Raw genomic sequence first — 23,453 nt, 5'->3', positions numbered from 1 at the left:
ATACCCCGCCTCACCAAGTGCTCTGTGATCCAATGACACTGGTCTCCTTGCTCTTTCTCAAACAAGACAGTACATCTCTAGGCTCCAGGCATTTTCTCTGCCTGTTCCCCATGCCTGGAATGCTTTCTCCTTATCTCTGTCTTCTGCTTTCCCTGGCTTCCTTCAAATCCCAGCTAAGATCCCACCTTCTACAGGAAGCCTTTCCTGATCTCCCTAAATGCTCGTGCCCTCTCCCTGTTGATTATTTCTCATTTATCCTGTATATAACTTGTTTGTATATGGATATTTGCAGGTTGTTTCCCTCATCAGATTGTGAGCTCCTTGAGATCAGGGAACATCTTTTACCTTCCTTTTTATCTCCAACACTTAGCACAGTACCCAGCACATAAGTGCTTAATAAATGTTTACGGGCTAACTTCATTTGATTTGTTTCCACTTGGAAATTATGACTACGTCAATAGATCCAGCTACCAAAATATTTTACACGAAGGAGTTTATTATATCATTTAAAAATTACCTTTATTTTGAAAGCCGGGCGATATTGCAAATGAATAAGCCAGAAGATGGCGTTGAAGATTAACCAAGTTATTTTTAAACAAGATGCACTTGTGCTATCTGAAAAGCTTTCCTTCAATGACTGTTGTTTTGTACTTTTGAAAGCAGAGGATGTGGATGTGAGGGAAATGATGAAACTGACTAAACCTGTGCAGAGGACACGTGTATGAAAGGCTGAAATACTCTAAAAATGTTTTTTTGTTCCAAATCCTCTCCTTCCTGCACCTCTCTCACTTTATCAGTATTTTAATGAAAAGGAACTTAACTGATTTAAAAAGAATGGGGACCAAAATGCAAATTGCTATGGGAATTTTCTTTGAACAAAGATGTTATTTCAGAGTCCTCAACAAAGTCTTAATATTTTAATTTTTGTTATTTTAGTGGTAAACATTTATTAGGCACCTCTACTAGGGAGCAGTCTTTTTTTTTTTTTTTGAAAACTGGTTTCCAAGTGGGAATTTGGAGTCTGGGGACAACAGAATACTTGGATAATTTACTATCTTTTGTTATCTCTCTAATTTAGACTGGGAGGGAGCAGTTTGATATTTCCAAATACCCTCAATCCACCTTAATTATTAAAGCATGGACATTTGACTTAGTGTATCTATAATTTGAGAGGCATACTCAGCGGTTAGAGTGATGGCTTTTTAGAAGACCTGAGACCAAATCCTGCCTTGCATGCTTACTGGCTGTGTGACCCCATAGAGCAAGTCACTAAAAAGTTTCAGTTCAGGCAACTAAGACTAAGTTACAAAGTAATTGCCAGCATGGTTTCAGTGAAAAAGAGTTTCCACAGGGATGAAATCACAGGTCCAAACCAAATAAGAAAGACAAAGTGTGTGTGTGTGTGTGTGTGTGTGTGTGTGTATTATGTTTCTTTCTCTGTCTGTGTCTCTCTCTCACACACACAATCTAAGAATTACACTATTGATACAAAGTAGTATCAATTAACACTTTTTTTTTTTTTGGATCGTGCTGCTTCCTTACTTCCAAAAATAGGTTTTTTGGTGTCACTTAAAGGTGGATGTTACCGCTGCTGGTATTATTATCATTACTATTGTTCGTCGTCGTCGTCATCATCATTATCAACAACACTATCCAGGATTCTTAGAGGTTGAACGCTAAAGTGCCAAGCACCACAGTAGGGTGGGCAAAGGAAAGAGGCCGATCCCTAGCACCCACTGCCAGACTAAACTCTCCTAGGCTGCCGTAGACAGGTCACTTGAGAAGTTTCCTGAGCTGCTAGGGCAGGCGGCTAGGCGCCTAGGAAGGCACCGAGGGCGCCTAGGGCGGCTAGGGTGCAGAGCTGTCTTTCTCCTGGAAGCGTGTTCGATTTGGGTCTCCTTTTTCTCTCCTCCCATTCTCCTCCTTCCCCTTCTCTTCCTCTCCTCTCCACTCCTCCTTTCCCTCTTCTTTTCGTCCTCTTCCTCGCGACCCTCCACAACCCCAGATCATGCTTCCGCACAAAAAAGAAGTCAATTCAGTCACTTCAATGCTTTCCAGATCGCACATGTCTCCCCCGCCTAGCTCCAGTCCCCGTCATTAAAACAGCAGAAATTCAAGTAACGGAGCCTCGGTCCCCGCCCAGGGAAGCCGCGCCTCCTTCCCGCCTCCCTCCCAGTCTCCGCCCTCAGCCCACTCCTCCCTACATTCGCCGGCCTGACCCCCTTCCCGCCCCCCCTCCTGTCCCCGCCCCGAGCTGGTCGTTCACGCTTCATATAAAGTTCCTCTTTCCCCCCCGCAGGGTTGTAGTTTCACCACTTTTAGCTTTGGGACCCAACACCAGCCCTCTCCTCTGAGGCTGGGGACAGAGGTAAGAGCTGCCGGTCCCGGGAGCCTGTGCCTAGGTGGGAGGGAAGTACTAGCCAAGGGGGTCTAAGGAAGCATTCGTGAGAAAGAGAGGGGGTATCCCTGGGAGTCTCAGCTGGGAGGAAGTGAGCAGGGCTACCCCGAAATTCGCAAGCGCTTTTCCAGGATTGAGTGGGTCCCATTCAGGTGATGGATGGTTCCCATTGAACTGCTGTCACTTTGGAGAGTTGCTGGAAGAGAACTCTATAGAGGTCCCAGGATGCTTGCTGACTGAGGATTTGGGACAGAAGTCCACGTGTGTGTGTACGGGAGAGGAGAGAGAGAGAGAGAGAGAGAGAGAGAGAGAGAGAGAGAGAGAGAGAGAGAGAGAGAGAGAGAGAGAGAGAGAGACAGAGAGAGAGACAGAGAGAGAGACAGAGAGAGAGACAGAGAGACAGAGAGACAGAGAGACAGAGAGACAGAGAGACAGAGAGAGATCAGAGAATCCGCACAGTTTTCCCTAGCAGCGGCCAGGGAAAAGAAGGGAACAAGCATTTGGTAAGCATGTCCTGTGCGACTGGCACTGCGCTAAGCAATTTTTACAAATATTATTTCAGGATGCTATGGGACTGACATCACGAGGAGAGTTGAAATCCGTAGGCTGCCAGAGGCTGGAGGCTGTGTTTTCCCATGGGGAAATACAGTGTCCCCAAAGTCTTAGTGCAATGTTAAGCTTTAAACTAAAACTCTGGGAAGACCCTGTATAAGTCCCCTTGCGCTCCTCCCGGCACTTTGCTAAAGCTTCACGTGGTAGCCGCTAACGAGGGGGAGGAAGCAGAGGGCAGGGGGCGGGAATGTGGGCAAACAAATAGCAGCTCCTAATGACACCTCGATGGTTTGATTTCTGGGCAAAGGAGGAAAAAAAGGGACAGAGAATTTGAATTGAGTTGAGGAGAATCTCTGAGCTGCCTTGGCTCAGTTTGTAGGTTCTGACGGAGCAGATCTCTGACAGAGGGGCTCTCACGTTGTTAACTCTGCATCAGAAGTCTCGGAGCACTTTTAGACAAGCCGGGGTTACTCCTCCTTTTGAGACGCGGGTGGGCTTAGATGTAACCCTCGAATTGACACTGCGCCTCCATCCTCTTATTTCTTTTCTCCGGGCGACAGTGACCAAGGTGGAGTCTGGAACCCTGTGGGTTCCTTGCAACATTACCCCAACTCTTGACTTTGTTTGACATTATTCTCGTATCCTACCAGCTCATCTTCTATTTCTTCTTCCCAATCGAATAAGCCATCTCTAGTCTTAGGGCCCTGACCTTTTCCTTGTAGTACGGTAGGCACGTTTAGCTTGAGAAGGATGGAGAGTTAACTATGGTGTAAGGAGAGCGTGAGAGGAGAGGCAGAAGGCATCTCTAAAGGTCGGGTTAACTTTTTTGCCTGGGATCACAGTGAGGCCAGGGGTAGGGGAGAGTTTCCCTTAGCCCCCCAATATCTAGGCGTGCAGGGGAAACGGTTCCCACAAGACGTATTTCGAACTAAAGTGATGTGGCGAATAAAAAGTCCCCACGCTCACGTGGGAGGTCATAGCAGGTTTGGGGAGCCGTGCAAAGTGTAAATACAAGTGTAAAAGGAGTGTGCCCGGGTAGGAGACAACTGATAAGAAGTTGATGCCTTCCAGGTGAGGAAGTACAGACCTCTGATGAGGGGAATTGATGAGGAAAGGAGAGATCTAGGTAGCCAAGCAGAGCTTAAGGGAGAGCGCACGCAGAAGGGCTTCGGAAGTCCCGAAGGTGTCCAGAGGCGAGTAGTGTGCAAGAGTATAGTCCACAGTCTCAATTGGGAGAGTTGGAGTCCTTAATAAGCCAGCAGCCCCCTTTCTCTCTTGAGTGGGGGGTTAACGAGAGGGAGGAGGAGTGGGGCTTGAGGAGGCATCGTTGGTGCCTTTGAGCTACCAGTGTTGGCAGAGACTGGAGTGGCCGGGCTCCTGTTCCCATATCCCTTCTCTTTAGTTTGGGGCCGGGACATCTGCGAGAGGCTCAGAGGAAGCAGCGGCGGCCGCAGCAGCAGCAGAGGCGGCAGCGGCGGCCTCGGCAGCAGCACCAGGGGACCCGGCGCGCGGGGCATGAACTTGGAGGGAGGCGGCGGCGGCAGCGGCGGCGGCGGCGGCAGCAGCAGCGAGTGCGGGATGAGTTCTGTGAGTTGCGGCAACGGCAAACTCCGCCAGTGGCTGATTGACCAGATTGACAGCGGCAAGTACCCGGGCCTCGTGTGGGAGAATGAGGAGAAGAGCATCTTCCGCATCCCCTGGAAACACGCCGGCAAACAGGACTACAACCGCGAGGAGGATGCTGCCCTCTTCAAGGTCATTAACGCTGGGGGAGCGAGGAGGAAAGCTGAAAGGGAGGGGGGTGGCCCTTGAGCTCCTGACCAGGGGAAATACCCTCTCCCCAGGTGCGGGAGGATGGGGAGAGAGGGGAGCAAGGAAGCTTGCTCTTACACCCATCTCAGATCTTGCAAATAGCTCTCCCCCAGTTACTGTTAGCAGTAGCAGGCAGAGGAGGCAGGGGCGGTGGTTGGAGTTGTGGGGCTGTTAGGGGAGGACCCGGGAAATGGGTAGATGTCTGTGGGATCGCAACCCTCAGGTACAGTCCCGGTGGAGACCACATGAGAAAACGAAAAGCTGGTAGCTTTCTGAGGTGTTTGCACAAATGAGGGGCCAAGTCACAAGCCCCAAGAGTGCCAGGTGAGCAATATCTAGAAAGTAGTGCTGCTGGCCCAAACAGGGAGATCTTCTCTAGGCTGCTAGGGGCCCTGCGCTGGAGGGAGCTGAAGGGCTTCGGACTTAAGACTCTTTTTGTCCCTCTGTCTCTGCAACTCTCCCTGTTTCTGTCGGTCTCTGTATCTCTGTTTGGGTCTTTCTGTCTTTGCATCTTTGTGAATGTCTCAGTCTACAGACAAAACTTGTTCCATTCTAGAGCAGGGTTTAGGCTGATCTAATGAGAAAGTTGTCTTGCCACCTGTAATGTTAGAAAAAGCAAAGGAGAGGGTCTTTGCTTAGATTTCAGGTTCCTAAGAGTTTTGACAGCCCTTCAGAATGTATGCCTCAAACAGGATTACCCTTCTCTTCCTGCTCCCACCCCTTCCATTCCCCCCCTCCCCCCAATATTTCCCTGGAGATAAAAGAGTTGGATTTTCAGCCAAAGAATCCCGGTTCCTATTTGAGAATCCCAGTCTTGCTACTTGTGTAATGCTGGGCAAACCACTTCTGACTTTAGGTCCCTATCAGAAAGGAAGCCTCACTTTCCTTATCTGGAGGGGATGAGCTTTGAGGCCTCATCTAGACAGAAATCCAATTCTAAAATAATGGAGCTGATTATTTGAATTAGGGATTAGATAACCACAGCCTTGGCAAAATCCCTAAGCCCTTTGAGGTTCCTTCCTCCATTTTTGTGTCATTTTGACATGGTGACTGTCCAGTCCACCAGTCAACCAGCCTTCTCTTAGACCATTTTGCTTGAGCTCAGCAATGGTATTTCTCAAAGGAAATAGTTGTGCAGAAATACTGCACAATTGTGATTTAATTAGTAAGGCATGATTTTATTTGTAAATCAATTCCTCCATTCAGTTTCTTAGAAAATGACCAGCATTTTAATGTTACATTTCCCTTCTTAACTTTTCCTCCCAGGCCTGGGCACTCTTTAAAGGGAAGTTCAGGGAAGGCATTGACAAACCAGACCCTCCAACCTGGAAGACAAGGTTGCGCTGTGCCCTCAACAAGAGTAATGACTTTGAAGAATTGGTGGACAGAAGCCAGTTGGATATCTCAGATCCATATAAAGTTTACAGAATTGTTCCTGAAGGGGCCAAAAAAGGTAGGGAATTTCCTTGCTGTTGTTATTTTAAAAATCAAATCTGTCTCTCTGCATTGTAAGCTACACCCTCCCCCCAACACACACACATTCAGTGCTTTAATTCTGTTTTGTCTTTTTTTTTCTGTCTTCATACAAACTGCCACTAAGGTTTTTGAAAACTCATAAAGGTTCTGCTTCATTCTTTGAGGCACTGATTTGAGTTTTCTATAGTATTCTTGTATGTGAACTTCTCAAATTCTAACTCTAGGCCAAGATTTTATTACAGTTTTCCCCCTTAACCACTCCCCCAAGCATCTCCCCTTCCAAACTTCCCTATTATGATGAAGGGCATCTCCACCCTCCAAGCAAGGCAAGCTCTCAGCTTAGGTGTCATCCTCACCCTTGACTCTTCATTCTCTTATCCCCCCCTCTTACATCTAATCTGTTGCTAAGTTCTGGTACATTTGACCTTCATCACATCTCTCCCCTGCCTCCTCCTCTCCTTTGGTACAGCCACCTGGTCCAGGCCCCTATCACCTCATGCTTTAACTACTGCAGCAGTCTTTTGGTTAATATCCCTCACTTGTTGCTCCCCTTCAGTCTATCCTCCACTAAGCAGTCAAATTAATTTTTTTGAAATTCAGGGTTCATTATTTCAGCTTCCTAATCAATAAACTCCAGTATCACCACAAGGATCTAATGTAAAATATTCCATTTGTCATTCAAAAGCTTTTATTCTTTATCCTCCTCTTACCTTTCCAGTCTCCTTACTCCTTATTCAGCCCCATTGTGCTCTGTGATGCAGTAACACTGGCCTCCTTACTGATCCTCAAATGAAATATTCTCTCTGCAAACTCCAGGTATTTTCCCTGGCTGTCCTCCATGCCTGGAATCATCTCCCTCCTTGTCTCTACCTACTGATTTCCTTCAAGTCCTAGCTAATCTCCCACCCCACCCCCCTTTCCTGATATATCTTAATGGTAGCCCTTAACATATCTTGTTTGTACATAGTTGTTTGCATGTTGTCTCCACCATTAGACTGTGAGTTCCTTAAGAGGAGGCAATATCTTTTACCCTTCTTTGTATCCACAGTGCTTAGCACAGTGCCTGGCACATAGTCGGTAGGCACTTAATAAGAGTTTATGGACTGACAGCATTTACTGAGAGGTATACATACTGCAGATCCCCTGGAACTTTTTTTTTTCTGAATCAGTGAATTACTCTAGTAATGTCATGGGCAATATTTCTGGCCATAAATAGATAACCACTGGGCACTGGGGACTTTGGTGATCCCCAAGAGCCTTTAGTGACTAACTACTGCTCAAAAGGCCAATCTTAAGTTTATTTAATTTTAGGATCATTCTGTCCATTGATCTTTATAGGACTCATTTTCTCATTCAAAGTAAAACTTGTAAATATTGCTAGTAAATACCTTGGATGATATACTTCCAGGACTAGATCTTTTTGGAGGTCTCTTTTCATTTTGAAATACTGTCATTCTGTGTCCAAATTTATTGTTTAACCTTAGCTTTTATTTATTTTTTAAAATGTTGTTCTATTTCCCCTTTGCCAATATAAATAGGAGCTAAACAACTGGGCTTGGAGGATCCTCAGATAATTATGAACCACTCTTTTGCAATGCCTGCTCCCTACCCATCACTACAAACTCAGGTGAGCTGATTAATCTTTTTTTTTTTTTGTCGGGGTAATGAGGGTTAAGTGACTTCCCCAGGGTCACACAGTTAGTAAGTGTCAAGTTTCTGAGGATGCATTTGAACTCAGGCCCTCCTGAATCCAGGGCTGGTGTTTTGAACTGACGAATCTTATGAGAGTAAGTCATAACAAAACAACTAGTAAATTCAGTTGTTTTTTTAAAACCAAGCTCATTGTCTGTATGGTAAGAACAAGATAAGAAACAATTCAACAACTTTTTCCCTTGAAAACATTTTTTAAAAATTTCAAATGGTTTGTTGGTATATCATTGGTTTAATCAATGGTGGGTTTTATAAGAATGTTGTTTGATGGGAGTGAGGAAGGGAAGGAGGTAGAGACAGACTGAGATTCATATTGAGAGAGACAGAGACAGAGACAGAGACAGAGACAGAGAAGAAGAAGAAGAAGAAGAAGAAGAAGAAGAAGAAGAAGAAGAAGAAGAAGAAGAAGAAGAAGAAGAAGAAGAAGAAGAAGAGTAAGGAAAGATGGAGGAATAGAATATCTTTTTTTCCCAATTGATTCTAAAATCTTCTGGGAAATAGGTCTTTTGTTGAAATTTATAACTTGGGAAGAAGTGCTTTATCATGTGAAACCACAGGGCAGCTGATCCTAGCTGGCTTTTTCTAAAGTGAATTACAGCTCTGTTTGATTGAATCTGATGGGTAAAGGGAGGTAGTTTTCCCTGTGGTGTTTTTGGTGTCAGAGTTTAACCATATGATGAAGCTTTGCATAAATCAATATTTTGCAACAGTGCCTTGATTGTATTTTTTTAAATCGTCTTTAACTTGTCAGTGAGACGAACAATTCATTCTAAACTTTTTTTTCTGGTGCTAGAATCATTATTGGCCACTTGCCAAATGAGTGAATCCCTAGGAAGTCCAGGAGTATGCAAAGGAAAAGTGTCCCCTATTAATATGACGATCTGGGAGGAGTTCCCCAAAGTCTTTATTGTATTTCTTCTTTCTTTGATCTGAACAGGTTCCAAACTATATGATGCCCCACGACCGTAATTGGAGAGATTTTGTTCCAGAACAGCCTCACCCAGAAATCCCCTATCAATGTGCAACTGTCCCTTTTGGGCCTCGACCTCACCATTGGCAGGGCCCTGCTTGTGAGAATGGTAAGAAGAATTCCAGTGTTGGTTTCCTTTATCCATGGCCTGTACTTCGGGCCCACTAATGCTGAACTCACTGATAATGAGACCACAGTTTAAAAAAATCACTGCTAATCTAGTATTGTTTATCAGTGACAAAGAGCTTCCCCTTTCTGAGAACAGTGTAAAGAATGACCGACATGTGTAAAAGCAGACGAAAGACAGTTTGCTGGATAAATGACTGTCTCTTTATCCTATACCTATTAACTGGGCTATTCTTCATCTCTTCTCTTCTCTTTACTGGGGACAAAACAAAAGACTATTTATCTTCCAGTGCTGGTTCCAAGTTACTGTATTAAGATTATGGTATAATCAAGTGATACTGAATCTTATTCTAAAGAGAAGCCATCATGTGTCTGGTGTAATGGATTTCTTGAGTTCTAAATTTTACTCCCAGGCCTATGATGTGGTCAAGAACTTTGTCATCCTTTTCCATCTAATGATTCATGAGATAGTGCAGGGGTGCCAAATAGATTTGCCCTCAGCTAGGTTAACACAGTGGATAGGATGCTGGGCTTAGAGTCAGGAAGACTCATCTTCCTGACTTCAAATGCAGCCTCTGACACTTACTAGCTATGTGACCTTAGACAAGTCACTTCACCCTGTTTGCCTCAGTTTCCTCATCTGTAAAATGAACAAGAGAAGGAAATGGCCAACCACTCTAGTATCTTTTGCCAAGAAAATCCCAAACGGGATCATGAAAAGTTGGACATGATTGAACAACATTACCCTCATTTTAAAAATATGAATTATAGCAGCTATCAAAAGGCAATGAAGTGGACAGAGGGCTGGCCAAGGTCAGGAAGGGCTAGGTTGAAGTCTCACCTTTGACAGTAATAAATTGTGTGATCTTGGGCAAGTCACAATATTTATCAATGTCCTAGGGAACTCTCTAAGAATATTAGTTATAGATGAGTTGCTGATGTCTATCAATGGAGGGAGTTTCCACACAAAAGGTCCCTATACTGATGAAATTACAAGTGTGGATCAAAAAAAGAATAGTAGCTATCACCTGTATCTATCTTTGATTCAGTTTATCATTCATCTGTTGTGACATGAGTCTTTATCAAAAATAGGACCTTAGCACAGGACCTTAGCATTTTAGAGTTGAAAGGAAACTTCAAGGTCATATAGTACAAACCCCTTATTTGAATCACAGGGAGACTAAAGTCAAGCCAGGTAAAATAACTTGTTTGGGGTGACACAGGGAGCATCGAGTGGCTAAGCTAGGATTTGCATTCCTGCTTTTTAATCCAAAATACAATATAATACAGTGCTCTTTCCACTACACCTCACTGTTTGGATATGGAATATTTTATCCTTGATACTCAAGTGGATTTGTAATCTCATGAATTTGAAGTTTCCTCTGACTCCATGTTCATCCCAGAAGTTTGCCACAGGGTGTCCACTTTATTGAAACATCTATAAAATGTATCTAAAATGGGGGAATTTCACCTTTTTTTGTGTTGGACTCTTGATGAAGCATAGGGACTCCTCAAAAGAATGCTTTTTAAATGCATAAAATAAAATATATGTGCTTGTTAAGAGAAGCAATTATATTGAAATATAGTTACCTAGATAGGTATAGCATACCTACATAGAAATAGGGTTCTAGTTTTAAATACTTTAAAAAATAAGTTCAATGGATTCCATGTAAAAATCCCTAATTTTTAAGATCATAAAATGATTTACATAATGAAAAAATAAAAGCTACCTAGCACTATTAAGTTTCAGAGGGGTTTTATTGCATTTAGAATAGACCAGGCCATAACCCTTAAGGAGATTCCCCCTGGTATTGAAATGAAATTTCACAGGAGATATTTGGCTTAATATAGCAAAAGCAGAACAAAGAAAGACTCTTTAATATAGCATATAGGAAATTCTTAATATAGCATTAAAGAGAATAGTTAGTACAATATGCTAGCGAATGCTATGACTTTTACAAATTTGTTTTTTGGGTAGAAATACTGAGAGAATATTTAATAATTTACTTATTTTGCATTTTCTGGGACAGTTTACTCCTATTTAAGCAATATATGCTACATTCTCTATTTTCAGTCAACCAATTAGTTGACAAGCATTTTTCTAAGCACCTACTATGTGCCTGGAACTGTGCCAGACACTGGGGATGCAAAGACAAAGAACTGAACAGTCTTTAGTTTCCAAAAGCATTTGGCATAATATTGTTAACAAATAATATATTATTATTAGATATATGTTTTATAACTTATATCCACAACATTCTGTATTTATTTATTTGAATTATTCAGTGATGCTTTCTGAGGTAATCATCTTGCCATATTCTCCCCCTTTTTGAGATGAATAAACTAAGATTATAATAGTATTCCTGAGCTTCGGGTCTGTGTGCAATGGATCTGGACCTATTAGATTGATAGCCATAAGTATTAACTATGAGAATGTGGTTATAAATACAGGATGCCCCAAAACTCTTAGAGAAGTTTAAAGCCTTAGTAATTTAAAATTGCACTAAGACCTTCGAGATACCCTGTATATTAGGAGAGGGAATGACAAGACAAATCTCCGAAGGAAAAATAAGATGAAGCAAATGGAAAGGAATGTTCATTCATTGCAGAGTCGTTCTTTATTAAAACAGACCAGGGTGTACCTCTCCTGGCTCAGTTTCCCCAAACTCATCAAAAGAAGGTTAAAAAAATAAACTAAATATTTGAAAAGTTCCTATTCAGGTGTGCTTATGTCAGAAAGGTTCTACATGGTAGGACTTTGGGCTCTTCAGCTTCTTCTCCTTGTGCCTCAGTTTCCTACAGAGCAAGCTTTCAACCAGTCACCTTGGACACTTGTTTCACAGAGCTGACATGCCTCTTGGGTTCTTGCACTATAAGGCTCACCATAATGGCCTCCGTGTAAGGCCTCCAGTTTATTTCCCAGCTTTATTTTGTGGATTGGGAGGAATTGCTTCACATTGCTTCACAAAGATGCTGCCTCTTGCTGACTTTGACTGTCAGTTAAGAAACTATTTGGTTTTTATTTGTAAATACAGGTTGCCAGGTGACGGGCACCTTTTATGCTTGTGCGCCACCTGAGTCACAGACTCCTGGAATATCCATAGAGCCAAGCATAAGGTCTGCTGAAGCCCTGGCCCTCTCAGGTAAGTGTGATGTTCTGTCTGTCTACTGGTATAAGTCACCGAGAGAATGTGGTAATAACAGCTATCACTTGTGTCTCACATTTGTGAACTAATTACTGAGCCGATCTCTGATGACTTGAGCCTCTCTAAAAAAGAGGATCAATCAATCAATCAACATTTATTTATTGTGAGCTTACTATATACTAGACACTGTGCTAAGTGCTGGGGATGCAAAAATAGGCAAAAAACAGTGCCTGACCTCAGTTTTATGCTCTAATGGGGGAGACAATATGCAAAGAGATCTATACAAAGCAGGCTATATATGGAATAAATAGGAAATAATTAAGAGTGGGAGGAGGCACTAAAATTAAGGGAAGGCTTCCAGTAAAAGATGGGATTTTAGTTGGGACTTAAATGAAGCCAGGAAGCATAGAAATTTATCACTAATATGGCACCTTCAGGAAACAGTGACTTGTTACAACAGGGATCCCAGTATAGGGCATCTGGTACTGGCCTCTTTCCTCTTTTCCTGCATGTGTGTACACATGTACACATATGTAATACATATACATGTATATGCTAAAAACTAAACTAGAATTATTGGAAGTAACCAATAAACAAAAGCAACCTTTAGAATCATCAATCTTCTTCAGTGACCATCATTTGAATTGCAGGTTCTTTAGTTCATTGCTGCCAACTGCCTTGCCAATAAATTATAGGAGATAACAATTGTAAAGCACTTGGCAAAGCTTAAAATACTATATAAATATCAGCTATTCTTATTAGTAATAAGAATAATGTTCATGAATTTCAGTGTTGATGATGCATAAGTTTATTCAATAAATACACATTGAGTGTCCACTTGTAGCAGGATTCTGAATAAATGTTACCATAGAGCTTGATTTCTGAGCAAGGACTGACAATAAATCTTTGTTGACTGTCTAACTAGCAAATATAGTTTATGACTTTCATTGCAACAATTATCTTTGCATAACAATTGGATTTCTGCACCCCAGTTTCCCTTATTTTAAGGATTATTTGATGTAGCATAATTGTAGACCAGCCAAAGAAGCTAGATAACTTCATTGGACTGCATTATGAAGTGATTTGACCTGTACAGATCAGTATTAACCTTTGGTATTACTCACCTTGAAACTACCCCCATTTAAAAACTGATGTTAGAGACTGTGTAATATGGGAGGGGGGAGGTTATTTTTCATAGTAGTTTTTGGATCCTTGATTTTCAATGATTGCAGTGTCAGAGCTAAAACTAAAAAGATATTTCCTTTGGTCCTCTGAGAAGTTGCAAATGACTGAGTATGCCTTTTGAGAGGAGGTGTCTTGGGGCAGTAAGAATTGTGTATGAGAGCATCTGTGTTTTTAGAAACTTTCATACTCTTTTCTTGGGCACCCCAGTCTGCGTGGGTGCGAGAGGAATAGGAAATAAACAGCTATTTATGTCAGTTCGACCTTGTGACAACTGACGTCACTAAATGAAATGAAACCTGCCCCAAGAATCACCTCCACTAGGCAACACCTCCTCTTTGTTAATATATACTCTGTTTGAGTCCTTGGTGTGTGAGTCTGTCTGCACAAACACTGAGTGGCAAGTTGAACCAATTCTCTGGATTGGAGGGGAAAAAAAGGTTTTATGGGATCCATCTTTGGGAGTCTTCCTTGTCAAGATTGGTTTGTGTCTTTTGATCAGATTCAGGAAAAAATTATTTACCTTCCCCCCCTTAAATATTCACAGCCACTGAATGTATAGAATTGGGGGATCTGAAACCTGTCCAGAGCCCTTGTTTAAGGTCTTAAAGAACCCTCTAACCATTAGGGCAGCTTCTTTCCCTCATCTTATAAAGGCTAGGATCTTTCCTAAATAGGTGAAACTTGAATAAATTTGCAAGCTCCACCATCTAAAACATTAGAACACACAGTCTTAAAGACTGTTGTCAAACATCAGTAGAAAGTTAGATAGGATTTTGATTATATTTATGTAAATGTTGCCTTCAAGAAATACTTTTCTCATTACTGGTTAGTTTGCAAAGCATTGGTGGGTATATTATGTTTCCTTTCATTTTGACAAAATGCCATTTTATAAAATCCTTCCCTTCCCTCTCATTCATTACCCTTTCCTTTCCTTTCACATATTTTCACTTTTATCCATTGATTCCCATAAAGATGCCTGCATAGCACCCTGTCTAGAATAAGACATGCTACTTTTTTTTTTTTTTTTTTTGCGGGGCAATGGGGGTTAAGTGACTTGCCCAAGGTCACACAGCTAGTAAGTGTCAAGTGTCTGAGGCCAGATTTGAACTCAGGAACTCCTGAATCCAGGGCCGGTGCTTTATCCACTGCCACCTAGCCGCTACTTTTAATCCCCAATTCATGCCTGCTCTGGTCTTTCCATGGAGCATATCCTCAGATGCTGTATCACTCAAAGCTAAAGCAAAGTATAAAGCATCAGTGGACAAAGCCCCAGCAACTGGGAAATACCATCCTTTTAACTGGTTGCGGCTGACTCTAGAGCTCCTCTTTTCTCAAGTTCAGAATTAACTCCTTTGTTCAAAAGTAAATTTTGATCATTAGTACAAGATTTGGTATTTTAGAAATATTGGTCCCACCATCAGCACCATGAGAACAAGTCAAGCACCATTTAGGCAAGTTAAAAGCTTTCAGCGTGGTATCTGATAGGATGGGCATAGGGTACTCTTCTTTCGATGCTGACTGTGAAACAAATCTCTTTCTCCAGATTGCCGGCTGCACATCTGCTTGTATTATCGTGATATGCTAGTGAAGGAGATAACCACTTCAAGTCCTGAAGGTTGTAGGATATCTCATGGCCAGAGCTATGATGCCAGCACCTTGGATCAGGTTCTTTTCCCCTATCCAGAGGATAATGTCCAGAGGAAAAACATTGAAAAATTGCTGAGCCATTTGGAAAGGGGAGTGATTCTCTGGATGGCACCTGATGGGTTGTATGCTAAGAGACTTTGTCAAAGCCGGATCTACTGGAATGGACCTTTGGCATTATGCAGTGACCGTCCTAATAAGCTGGAAAGGGATCAGACCTGCAAACTTTTTGACACACAACAGTTTTTATCAGGTAAGGCACATACTTGTCTGCATGTCTGTCAGTTGTACGGCTAGGAGGAAGGTGGGAATAATAGTCAAGAATGACTAGCTCATCCTCATATAGCCCAGAGACCTTTCCCATGTTGATTCCACACCTTGCTAAGGCTCATCCAGGTTTTCTGGCTCATCTGCCATACCTGTTGTCCCACCAAACATTGTCTTGGACTCTGAGTCGGTATTGGGGGTGGGGAGGGGGAAGAGATAGAAATCCAGATGAAATGCTTGATGGGATGGCCTTTTACATTCTGGTTTTCAACAAATAGTATCCCATGAATAGAAATTTAGGTGTTTTAGCAATATGTTCTCTGAGAGCATATGTAATAATGTCTCAGACCTTTAAATTTCCTAGAAGAATTGTAAAGGTTAGAGTTAGAAGTATGTTATTAATAATGCAAGCTCAGATGTGTCATCTTTATGCAACTGCCTTTTGGCATATGGAAACTTGAAATGGGTCTATTGAATCTGACTAAAGAGGGAAATTATTAGGCTTTATTGCTTTGAGTTATTTGTTGTGATGCGTACATTGGGATGGCAGGTCTTGATTATATCTTTTGTTAAGTATCTGCATTAGATTTGTCCTAGGCTAACTTTCACAATAACAACTGGTCCCATCTTTTGAAGCCTATTCTAAAGGACTAATTTTATGCTCTGTGAAGTCCCCTTTTTGGAGAGGAGAGGATGGGGATAGTAGCTGGTCATTGTCTATTTCCTGTCCTTCACTCAACTTTTAATCCCCTGAAATCATCACCAATTTTTGGCAGCCTCTCCCCAGAAGTCCTCCATCTTTTTTTTTGGTGGGGCAATGAGGGTTAAGTGACTTGCCCAGGGTCACACAGTTAGTGTCAAGTGTCTGAGGCCGGATTTGAACTCAGGTCCTCCTGAATCCAGGGCTGGTGCTTTATCCACTGTGCTACCTAGCTGCCCCCACCATCTTTGACCATATAAGATCTTCTTACTGTACTGACCCAGAAGGTTAGGCAGATGCCAACAATGTCAGGCTGAGATAGTCTAGACCCTTGTAGAGTCTTTTAAATGCTATCCTCTCTCCTGAAAAAGTTACTGTTTTGGTCCAGATCATTTTAGTTTGTAGTATTAAAATGAGATTTATTTGAAATGAACAAGTACATTGGTCAAGATAAGGATTAAACTTATGATTTCAGGAACTCCTGAGTGAGGATGCTTCCTCTATCAATGTTGGTTGATACCTTATCTTCAGCTTATAGTCTTCAGAGCATTGAAAAGTTAAGCAATTTGCTCAGGGTCACATAGACAATGTTTGTTAGAGGCACGACTAAAATCTAGGTCTTCCTGGTGTCAAGACCAGTTCTCTATCCAACATCGTGTGCTGCCTCTGGTACACATAAAATAGCCATATAACAGCTCTTGGAAACATGTATAAAACAGTCTATTTATGTGTATTAAAAGCAGCACTGATTATTGTCTGCACTCATGTTTTAAGCAAACTGAATTATGGTCAGGAGAAGCATGGCCTATATTTGTACCTATACAACAGTTTGCTTCCCTGGGTGCCTAGTCAGCCTACCAGGGAGTGATGTAAACAAGAGGGAGATGAGAACTTTTCTCTAAGGAAGTAAAATGGCAAGGGTACTTAATGGGTGACTGAGTGGATGAAGCATAGTGAGGAAGATTGGAGTTTGTATTCTGCCTTAGACTCTTATTAGCTGTGTGACCCTGGATAAGTAACTTCCTCTCATTGTGTTTGCTTCTTACTCTGTAAGACAAGGAGGTTAGACTCAATTGCTTTGAAGGTCCCCTCCAGTCCTAAGTCTGTGATCCTTACAAAGTAAAACCTTTAGGTTCTTGGGGGCATCTTAGGCAATGCCACAGAACTCTCTATGGGCACAGGCTTCAGTCGTTCTATTGTGTTCAGTTGAATGGGTGCCCCATGATACTGGAAAGGGAAGGACAGAAACCAGCTAAGCCCATGTTTGTGGAGCCTGCCTGCATTGGATTCAGATTGTCAGGATGGCCTTTCTAAAGGTACAATGGGAAAGGGCAACAGAACTAGGGTCAGAGAGTCTGGGGTCCAATACGGGTCCTGCCTTGTTCTCTCTGTGGATCAGGTGGAAACTTACTTAACCTCTCTGGGCCTCAGTTTCTTCTCTCTAAAAATGGTGGTGGGGGTGACCAGACTGGGCAGTCCTTCTGGATTCTTTTAGCACTCAGTTTCTACAGACAGGGTGAATGAGGCTGCACAGGCTTGGAGGTGGGAAGCAGTTGGAGAAAGCTGCATATTGCCACAGATACAGAGGCACTGCCTGCTTTGGGTGAGGGAAATGAGGGATGTCACACAAGTAGGGGCTTTTAGCTCAAGAATCCTAAGAAATTCAAGAAAATCACTTCTGCCTTCCTGAGTTCCCCTTGAGGTTTCAGTATGCATTTCCTTCCTGTTCTGATCCTCAGCTGCATGTTCTTAAGCTGCTCTGTACCTGAAGGGCTGGTATATTCAATCAGTGGCCAAAAGGATTCCTGCAGAGTGGGAATGGTCCAGCCCAGCCCTTAGACCGATCCTCTCACACACTCAGAAGTTATAATTTAATACAATTACAAAAACTCTTATCTTTGAGCCAGGCTGTGATTTGTTATACCTGTAATACTTCCCTCTCAGGGCTGTTGTGGGAATCAAAGGAGGTCACAGGAGATGCAACTAAGTTCTAAGATTGCAAGGAAGGGGGCTTAGAGGCTATGCAGTCCACCCTATCATGCCCCCTCATTCCTCAGATGGGGAAACTGATGTCTAGGGAGGAAGAAGAGTCTTTTTCAAGGTCATATAGGGAATAAGAATCAGAGGCAAGATTTGAATCCAGGTTTTCTGACTCGAGCCAGTGAGTGCACTTTCCATTACCTAAGAAAGTGTTTTGTTAACCTTAGAGCACTTTATAAATACCAGCCATTATTATGATCATTTGTTGTTGTTGTTCAGTTGTGTCTGAATCTTTGTGACCCCATTTGGAGTTTTCTTGGCAGTGGTTTGCCATTTCTTTCTCCAGCTCCTTTTTATAGATGAGGAAATCGAGGCAAACAGGGTTAAGTGACTTGCCCAGGGTAACACAGCTAATAAGTGTCTGAGGTCAGATTTGAACTCAGGAAGATGAGTCTTTCTGACTTCAGTCCCAGCACTCGATCTACTGTGCTATCTAGCTGTTTCTTCTTCTTCTTCTTCTTCTTCTTCTTCTTCTTCTTCTTCTTCTTCTTCTTCTTCTTCTTCCTCTTCCTCTTCTTCCTCTTCCTCTTCTTCCTCTTCCTCTTCTTCCTCCTCCTCTTCTTCCTCCTCCTCCTCCTCCTCCTCCTTTTTCTTCTTCTTCTCCTCCTTTTTCTCCTTCTCCTCCTCCTCCTCCTCCTTCTCCTCCTCCTTCTCCTCCTCTCCCTCCATCTCCCCTGCCCCTTCTCCAATTCTTCTCATTATCATTAAATTATTATTACTAGAGACCTGGGAGATTACCAGACTGGAACCAAGACTGCTTTTTAGTTCTGGGTGTTCAGATGGTATCCACATAGGCAAAATCAAGTGTAGGAATAAGCATTTATCCTGTGAATGACGAATAGAAGAATAGCATAGACCACAAACTCCTCTCTTCTCTTAACAGGCATTGGGGAGGTTTATCACCCAGAATGTTACCTCAGCTTTCTATTTTCCTGTACTTGTTTCCAAGTTTCATTGAAGTAGTTTTGGTTAGTTTGAATTCTGGAAACAACTGCCTACCCCAACTCCCCAACCCCCTTTCTTTTTAAAAAAATTTTTTTATTATTTTTTAGTGAGGCAATGGGGGTTAAGTGACTTGCCCAGGGTCACACAGCTAGTAAGTGTTAAGTGTCTGAGACTGGATTTGAACTCAGGTACTCCTGACTCCAGGGCCGGTGCTCTATCCACTGTGCCATTCAGCTGCCCTTCCCAACCCCCTTTCTTTACATAGTCAAGTGAGTTAGCTAGAAACTCTTCTGCAGTTGAAGAGGATGATGGAAACTTTTTTCATATCTGCCCATCCAGGATACACAAACTATAAGGGACAGTCCCCTGGAAGCAAGAACCAGGAGCATCTAGCTGGTAAAAGATGCATCTTCAGGGCTGTTGCACAGTTTAAAGCTACTGTGTTAAATTTGGAGACCTGAGATGTTACCCTTTCCTTAATGAACCGAAACAGCCCAAGACAGGAATGTTATCTTGAACATCAACAAGGGGAAGATAGGCTGATGTAATAGGCTGAGCATTTCTCTGTTCAGCAAGGCTCCAGTTTCAATTATAAGTATTCAGGGAAGGACTGTGGATCTGAGCTATACTCTGTCTCCAGGCATACCCATGGTGCTTGGCAGCAATAATCAATGGCTGATTGATTACATATGTTGTTCCATTCCATATCACCCTTCTCCTCCAGCAGGTGCCCCAGAATACAGTTCAGCATGAAATCTTTTAGGCATGGTATTTACCAAAAGATGTCGAAAATGTGTAGCATGAATATACCTCAAACTGAATGCAGTCTATCACTCACTTTATTTCTTCAGGGTGTACCTTTATTTCACCTTATAAAGAAATCTCATTTTAAACATCATGTTTAAAATGACCTAGACTAAAATGAGAATCAGGGGCAGCTAGGTGGTGCAGTGGATAGAGTTCAGGTCTGGAGTCAGGAAGACTCATCTTTGTGAGTTCAAATCTGGGGGGTCAGAGAAATAATCCATGGGAGGACTGGGGAAAGTTAAATTAACAGTCTGTAAAGCTACTGGCCTCTTAAAGGGAGATAGGATCTTAGAGGTCACCCAGCCTGTCTCCAGATTATATAAGTGAGGAAGTAGGTGCCTAGTGAATGAAGTGATTTATCGTCATTTTGAGTTGGTAGTAGAAGTTGGAATGAATTTCTGGTTCTCCTGCCTTCCATCCACGTGCTTCCTTCTGCATCCACCATACTTCTTCCCAGACAATGAAGTCTTCCTTCTACTTTGGTTTGCCTTGGTTTGGCCACAGAGTGAAGTTCTGTGATTTATATGAAAGTAGGGATGGCATTGGAATGCCACAGAAATGACATGGTGGGAGGAGGGGGAACATGCTCAAGAAACATTTCTTTACCTTTTTGATTTTTTTCATGGAAAATAAAACATTTTGAAACCTTTTGTAATTAAGTAACTGCTCTCACACCATGATGACCTTTATGAATTTTATATTCCCTTTTGCTCTCTCTTTTCTCTTTCATTTTCTTTCCTTCTCTTTCTGTCCCTTGTTCCTTCTTTTTCTCCCTCCCTCCTATCACCCATTTGTCTTAGCAGGTTCACTCTTATTCATCTCTTTTGGTCTTTCAGTAGCTTTCTCTTTATGCCAGAAGTATTTACTCTATGGTCTATGAACTTAAATTTTTTTGATGGTTTTTTTCAATATAACTGATTTCCTTTATAATTCCATATATTTTGTTTTATGCATTTAACAAACACTATTCTGAGAAAAGAGGTCTATAGGCTTTGCCTGTCTATCAGAGGGGTCCATGACACAAACAATGCTGTATTACATTGCCACATGCTTTCTCTTCTAGAGCAGTATCACTATTAAGCACTTGCTGCATGCCCTGGAAACTTACAGTGCAAAGAAAGGGTTTTCTAAATGTCCTTTTCTTATCTCCAGAGTTGCAAGCATTTGCTCATCATGGTCGCCCTTTGCCAAGATTCCAGGTGGTTTTGTGCTTTGGAGAAGAATTTCCAGACCCCCAGAGGCAAAGGAAACTTATCACAGCCCAAGTAAGTATACACTTACTGAATTTTTATGGCATTAGGAAAAGGGAGTGACTATCACTTTTTTATTTTGGTTCCAAGTAAAAAGATGAACCATGTAACTTGGGTAAATAAAATACAGAGAGAGGCAGAGAAAGAGAAACACAGAGCCAGAGAGAGAAAGACAGAGACGTTGATAGAGACAGAGAGAAATAGAGATACACAGAGATAGAGACCCCCAGATAGAGACAGAGACAGAGACAAAGATGTGAGGAGGAAATAGAGTATAATGAACAGCATGAAAAACTAAACTTCAAGGAACTTTATTTCTGTTTATCCCCACATGATCTTGAGGCAGTTTAACCACACTGTACCTCAGTTGTTCCCATCTGGTTTTTTTAGAGTATTCCTATTGTATTGAAGTGTACTGAGAATTGACAATCAGAACACTTCTTTGAAATTCTCTATTTTCACTTTGAAAAAATAGTCTAGATGAAATGTCTCAATTAGCCTTTTTCTATATTAGGTCCTAAAGCCAGAAGGGACATTGGAGGTCATTTAATCTGACCCCCTCATTTTCAAGGGGTTTTTAACTTGGGGTCCACAAAATTGCTAAAAAAATTTTGGTAACTATATCAATATACTTGGTTTCATTTGTAGTCCTTTGCATTTTATTTTATGCTTTAAAACCATCATTCTGAGAATAAGAAAAGATAGATTTCAGGGGCAGCTAGGTGGCACAGTGGATAGAGCACCGGCCCTGGATTCAGGAGGACCTGAGTTCAAATCCGGCCTCAGACACTTAACACTTACTAGCTGTGTGACCCTGGGCAAGTCACTTAACCCCAATTGCCTCACTAAAAAAAAAAAAAGAAAAGATAGATTTCACTGGATCCATGATACAACCCATGTTAAGGACCTTCCCCACCCCGGCCCACCTCCAGTATTATAGATATGAAGAAACTGAGATCCAGAGAAGGAAGGTAAGACAGAAAAAGAGCAGAGATAAAATTTGGACTTAGGTCCTCTGACTTGGTGGACCCCACAGTCTCTAATAGCATGAATTCTCTAGGTCCCCTTCATCTAGGGAATGATAGACCTGCAATTTTCTATGCTAGGAAGACTTATCTATATGAGGGAAGGAGGTTATTGGGAATTATTCAAATCAGAATTTTCTTTGTATCCCCAATAACTTGAGGTTTTTGTCCCCATAACAAATGCAACACACGTGGGAAGATTTAGTTTATTGCACCCAGATCATTCAGATGATTGTCCCAGTCCTTGGTTTTATTTTACCTGGATATAGGTACAGTTTCAGTAGCTTGTGAATTTTAAGTCCAGGTGAGTTTGTAGTTTAGAATCATAAACTAAATTTGTACAAAAATTGAAGGAACTTTAGACTTCATTTAGGAATTTTATGGTAGAAGGCACAGAGAGAAGAATCGTCTTACTCAGAACACAAATCTAGACAGTGGCAAGGCTAGAACCCAGGTCTTTTTGCTCCTGGTCTAGTACACCTTAATTCTCAAGAAAGAAGATCATCGGTAGAGTCTGATCAGTGTTTAAAATTAAATAAATATTTGGATGAATAATGTGGAAAAAGTCAACTATCTGGGTGCTTCCCAAAGTCTGTATGTTTTGGTCTTGGGTGGCTATAGACTCAGATTTGCATTTAATGGTGGTAGTGTTTATTAGCTGATTAAGAACAAAGAGCACTTCATGAAGCATTACCAACTGACTTTTTTTTTTTTAATTTATCATTAGGTTGAGCCATTACTTGCCAAGCAACTCTATTACTTCGCTCAGCAAAATAGTGGACATTTTCTGAGGGGCTTTGATTTACAAGAACACATTACTGGACCAGAGGATTACCATCGACCAATTCGACATTCCTCCATCCAAGAATGAAAATGCTGAAAGCAAGTTTTTTAAAAAAAACTTCACGACAATGAATGACTTAAGAAGAGTAGCCATTATCAAATCAAAGATAACATTTAAGTAAATATGAACATGCTATTTGGCCATTTTTCACAGTTATTCCCAGTGACAGAAGAATCCTTGTGAAACCTCAATGATAATGGCTGTTTCTTACTGAAGAAAGAAAATACTGCCTTTTCAGGATGATCATTTAGCTAGCACGGTATAGCATGAGCTAGGGCAGCTAAATGGCACAATGGATAGAGCGTCAGTCCTGGACTCAGGAGGATCTGAATTCAAATCTGGCCTCAGACACTTACTTGCTATATGACCCTGGCCAAGTCATTTAATCTGAAATGAGCTGGAGATGTAAATGGCAAACCACTCCATTATCTTTGCCAAGAAAATCCCAAATGGGGTCACAAAGAATTGGACACAGCTGAAATGATAGAACAATAACAAAATAGCAAAAGCTATGTGTTCTTAATCTCAGGGAACATAAATATCTTCATGAAATCAC

At 41.9% G+C, this 23,453-nt stretch overlaps 1 protein-coding gene across 1 annotated transcript; it reads left to right on the top strand.

The window, feature by feature from the left end:
• The first annotated feature begins 2,312 nt into the window (after positions 1-2,312).
• Positions 2,313-22,924, top strand: IRF4 (interferon regulatory factor 4). The gene is made up of 9 exons (XM_043978197.1): positions 2,313-2,368; positions 4,353-4,705; positions 6,029-6,215; positions 7,777-7,865; positions 8,886-9,027; positions 12,080-12,187; positions 14,919-15,272; positions 20,931-21,043; positions 22,781-22,924. The coding sequence occupies exons 2-9, from the start codon at positions 4,466-4,468 to the stop codon at positions 22,922-22,924; spliced, it is 1,377 nt and encodes a 458-aa protein (XP_043834132.1). The 5' UTR covers positions 2,313-2,368; positions 4,353-4,465.
• Positions 22,925-23,453: the final 529 nt, after the last annotated feature.

This window comes from Dromiciops gliroides, chromosome 1, assembly GCF_019393635.1.
Source record: "Dromiciops gliroides isolate mDroGli1 chromosome 1, mDroGli1.pri, whole genome shotgun sequence".
NCBI lineage: Eukaryota > Metazoa > Chordata > Mammalia > Microbiotheria > Microbiotheriidae > Dromiciops > Dromiciops gliroides.
Note: the sequence above shows the minus strand (reverse complement) of the source record. Positions and strands in the feature narration are given on the sequence as shown.